At 38.7% G+C, this 4,812-nt stretch overlaps 1 protein-coding gene across 1 annotated transcript; it reads right to left on the bottom strand.

Moving 5' to 3' along the window:
* Positions 1–942: 942 nt before the first annotated feature.
* Positions 943–2,094, bottom strand: LOC100819494 (probable sugar phosphate/phosphate translocator At5g05820). Its single transcript, XM_003556794.1, has 3 exons — positions 1,845–2,094; positions 1,267–1,760; positions 943–1,080 (listed from the first exon to the last, which is right to left on the bottom strand). The coding sequence occupies exons 1-3, from the start codon at positions 2,092–2,094 to the stop codon at positions 943–945; spliced, it is 882 nt and encodes a 293-aa protein (XP_003556842.1).
* Between the last annotated feature and the right edge of the window lie 2,718 nt (positions 2,095–4,812).

Here is a 4,812-nt window from a genome sequence, read left to right on the forward strand (position 1 = left end):
ATGTAAAGTTTTCATGAAACCGATACATGTTAACACATAACTAAGATTCAGAACAGAAACCAATGAAAGTTGTAGTGGACATAGCAATAATATTGTTTTAAAAAACACCTTACTAGGATGAAGTCCAGCAACCACGATGCTTTCAAACAGCTTTGTCAGCTCCTTCCAAGACTTATGGTCCTGTGAACTCAAATTTGAGAGGGTGTATTAATGTCTGAGAAGAATTCAATTCCAAGGAATTAGTATGAGTTTTTGTGCTTTGAAAATAAAAGGCAGAAAACTAAAAACATTGATAATGACATGTAACAAGAACAAACACGTGTATCTTTGATGTCTAACGTGAAAGGGGAAATAACTGAATTTTCAAGTCACTGATGCTAGGGCCAAACCGCTAAAGGAAGAACAAAGCAAAAAAAGCATTCAAAAACAAGGACCAAAAATTCAACAGTATCAACCAAATTAAATTTGTATATTTAACTTGATACTGCAGCCTTTGAAGTTGGCTGCCACCATGATGATTTTTTAATGCATATACCACACATGGCCTCTGAGAATTCATAGCTGCGACAACAGCTCTAGCCACATCCTGTGTTGTCTGCGTAAAAAATGAAGCACCCCATCTAGGACTACTCCTTTCTTCCTCCTTTATCACTCTAGCCATTTGTTCCTTCACAAGCATAACAATGATTTCAATAAGTAATACTCTCTAAGAAGCAAGATAAATTCAAACAGTGATGAAAAACATTGACAGCTATGAACAAATATACCAACAAGTCACCACAGAGATGAAACCTAAAACCCGTCGTAAACTTTATTGCATATAACATTCTAAGGGGCTTGTTTTAGAACACCACCACTTAACCATATGATAAATTTATCAGCGATGATAAAAATAAGGGAAACATGCTTGGATTGGGTATTTCTATAGTCCCATTTTGTAATCTACGACACATATAATGCTATGCTAATAGAACAAATTGATATGAAGTCATATATCCCTTGTAGCACTGATTTAAGAGCCCTTGCAGCCGTAGCCGCAACACATATAATAAATCCAAACAGATGAAAACTTGATTCCCCCTAATAATAGCCAAATAGAAGAAGACACACACAACACCCATATCAGAAGACATTTAAAAAAATGTTATTTTTATGTTGAACTAATCTGAAATCACATCAGAAACAAACCCATTAACCCAAATTAACAAAAAAACATTAAAAGAATCAAAAGGGTGTCATGTTATTATGTTATGTGACAATACATACCCCACTTGCAAGGATGACTCCAGTAACAACAGGAACAAGCGTGAGGTAAGTGAGCCAAGTCTCCCTCTTGAGCGTCATAAGGTAGGCAAAAACGGCAGTGAAGAAGGGCGTGGTGGCGCCAATGGCTTGGTTAAACGACACGGGGAGGTAGTAGAGAGAGATGCTCCTGAAGACAACGGAGACGTAAAAAACGAGGCTGAGAACAGAGATCTTGAAGAACTGCACCCTAGATCGAAGGGTTTGCAAAGGCACGACCTTCATCCACGCTATGGCTACGTAACTGAACAATGAGCACGTCGTCATGTGGCACATGGTTAGGAAGATTGGGTACTTCAAGCCATAGTTATTGAGCAAGTACTTGTTCAGGAGAAGCACGCCAATGTTGGAGGAGTACCACGCCGCCACCAATCCCACCGTGAAGAACCGGTTGTTTGAACCCTTAATTTTTTTTAACCCTTCTGAGATTTGATCTTCTTCTTCTTCCTGTGGTTTTTCTGTTAATGGTGGTTTAAGTTTGACTTGTAAAGGTTAAGGAGAGGGGGAATAAAAAAAACCCTAGAAGTAGAAGCGGCAAAGACTCATGAGGATCTTAGCGGCCAGGGAATGGGAGGGGCCACGGTGGGTGAGGGAATTGAGAGTGACTTCGGCGGCAGAGTGTTCAGCTTGACGAAGAGTGGAGCAGTAGTGAGGGGTCTTGAAGATCTTGCCGTTAAAGTTGACGATGGCCTTGAACCTTGGCGCGTGATCGGGACCTTCCTGAAGAGACGTGTAGGAAGGTAAGTTGAAGCAGCTCCGCTGGGCCAGCTCTTGAAGCTGGTTCTTGTACATTTCCAGCAGCAACAACTTCTCTTTCTAGAGAAAACAGTAACCAGAGGTGGATGGGCTTTTAGGGTTAGTGAGAGAAAACGAAGAGGAGAGTGATTTTTGGGAAATAATAATAATAAAATTGGGAGCTGAGGTTCTGCATGCGCTTGTTTTTCTCCCCAATTACGACGGTCTTTACCAAAAACCCATCGCGAACTTTATTGCATATAACATTCTAAGGCGGTTTTTAATAACCATCTTAGAATGTGCATCGTAAAATGTATTTTTTTTACAATAATTTCAAAAATGCCACCACACCACCTTCTAAATCGGTTCTATAATAACCATCGTAGATCACGTGTAGTAAAAAGTGATTTTTTTAGTAGTGGGCCTTTCTTGATGCTTTATAACCATTGGCCTTTATATGTGTGTGTGTGTGTGTGTGTAACGAGGAAACTAGCAAGAGAGGCATAGAAACGATTGGCCTAGGGGTAAAGTGTGTGGTCAATTTAATCATGATGTATAAAAACCCACATTTTTTCACTCTCTATTTCCATCACTTGAAAAGTTCCACATTGGACAAAATAATCTTCATATCTTTTCCTCTCCATTTAAAAAAGGAAAGTCATAGAGAGGCATAAAAAATATAAGCCTAACGGTAAACGTGAGAGGTCTTAGTTTAATTTTTTATTTTGTTTTTGCTCATCTCTATCCCAAAAACTAAAAATCAGGTTCCATCTTGATGAAACCAAACCCATTAATGGGACATTTAACCATGTAATATAAGAACTCAAGTCCAACATACTTTTACCGTCACCTTCATTTCGCTTGAAAAGTCCCACAATAGGCACAATAATTCCATGCATCCCTTCATCCCCCTATACACAAAGAGAAACCTTTTAAGCGAGTGATGCATAAAACACCTAGGGGGTAAAGCATGATAATTATGATAGTTTAACTTTTTATTTGGTTTTTTCTCATTTCTTAGCCTCAAAAACTACTTTTTTTATTTAATTAGTGTGAAAAAGCTAGATGGCAAGAATAAGAACCTTGAGCTTTTACATCATGATTAAATAGGCCACTATGGGGTCTATTTACATTAAGATAGAAGTTTCTTAATGTGAACCTTGCCTTCTTCCACGCTCACCCCTCCCCATCTCTCTTCCTCTCCTTCTCCACCAAAACCCCTCATTCTCTTGCTTTAACTTTCACAACATTACACCTCTCGCCTCTCCCTCAACCACTTTCCTTTGTGCCCCACATCTATGAGCTTTTCTGCCTCAATGACCAAGGGATGGGCCCTATCGCTTCGATGCCACGCAAAAGCAAGAATGTGAGAAAGCTAAAACAGAAGGAGAGATGAGAGTGAAAAGCTAAAATGGAAGGAGATTTATGGGTTCTCATAACCTCTTTGTTAGATTCAGTTTGAAGGCTAAAAGGAACGGTTTCCTACTGCAGTACCGCTCTCTCAAATTGAGTTTAGGTAACATTTCTCCTTTTGTTTTGTTTGATTTTTTCTTTTAAAGGTTTACAATGTTGAAGTTAGATAAGAGATTTAAAAAATCAAATGAAATTTGAGGGAAGCATCGATATTCCATACAACAAAGTTCATATAAAACAAGATGAAATTTGCCGCAGAGAAGCAACTCAATTTGTCTATTACACTAAATACATAATGAAAATTGGATATTAATTAAACGTTAACTACAATTAGTGTACACACACATAAGCAATATATATAAGTAGACTAATATAGCTTATCAGTCACACTAAAAGAATAGAACAACATTGCTAGTTACCTCAAACTTGAAGAGAGTGCAATTGATGAATGGACAGCCCAGAAGAAAGCAAACCACCAAGGTCGAGGTAGAGGTACTCCCTACGCCTTGCAACTAAATCTGCCGCAGAGAAGCAACCAAAAGCCAAAGAAGAGAAAATAAATATTAGAACTTGGCATCAACATAGAGATATACTTGCTTGAGAGGTAATTTGTTGAATTAAATGAATAGTACTGCCAGTAATTATAATGTCATCCACATACCCAAGGAGATATACAGGGCAAATTGACCAAACTAGGTTATTTATAGAATAACAAAACTTGAAACTTTTGGAAAAATCGGTGGTTGAATCTTAAATCCTATTTTTCACCTACTTAGAGGCATTTTTTGGAAAAATTAGTTGACTAGATCACCTTTAGGGGTTTGCCCAGGGATTCCTCCTTCAATTTCAAGCGTTTTGACATATTATGGGCCTCAAACGGACATTCCTATCAAAAGTTACAGCCGTTTAAAGTTTACTTGCACAAACGCTAAATAAAGTAAGATAGTCTGAAGCATGGGGGTTAACTATGGAGTATCGGGGTGGTGAAAAACAGCCATATAGGGTTTAACTTAGCAGCTTATTTCAAGAAATTGCAGAGAAGGAATTACCTGACTGAAACTGCAGTGTTGGTGTTAGTGTTGAATGCTAAAGTCGGACTCCAATGGACCACAGCGATCACAAACCCCAACGGTGGTCACAAACCCCGACGGTGGTCACGAACCCCATCAACGACGATAGTGTGGAGGAGACCACAGTGACAGGTCTTCGCGGTAAGGGAGAAAAAGGCTTTTGTTTCTGAGACTGAGTTAGCACATGTGGGGAGAACCTTCTGGGTTTTAATTTATCTATAACCCAACATCGGTTTTATAAAGAAAATCAATGTTAACATCAGCTGGTTAACATCGGTTTTCTAAAAGACCG

Source organism: Glycine max, chromosome 20, assembly GCF_000004515.6.
Source record: "Glycine max cultivar Williams 82 chromosome 20, Glycine_max_v4.0, whole genome shotgun sequence".
Lineage (NCBI taxonomy): Eukaryota > Viridiplantae > Streptophyta > Magnoliopsida > Fabales > Fabaceae > Glycine > Glycine max.

Excerpts from the sequence above, each read along its gene's own strand:
- LOC100819494 (XM_003556794.1), bottom strand. The coding sequence starts at position 2,094 with ATGTACAAGAACCAGCTTCAAGAGCTGGCCCAGCGGAGCTGCTTCAAC. Across the intron at positions 1,761-1,844 it reads GGCCGCTAAGATCCTCATGA|AAAAACCACAGGAAGAAGAA; the intron begins GTCTTTGCCGCT and ends CACCATTAACAG. Across the intron at positions 1,081-1,266 it reads GAGTCATCCTTGCAAGTGGG|GGGGAATCAAGTTTTCATCT; the intron begins GTATGTATTGTC and ends GGCTATTATTAG.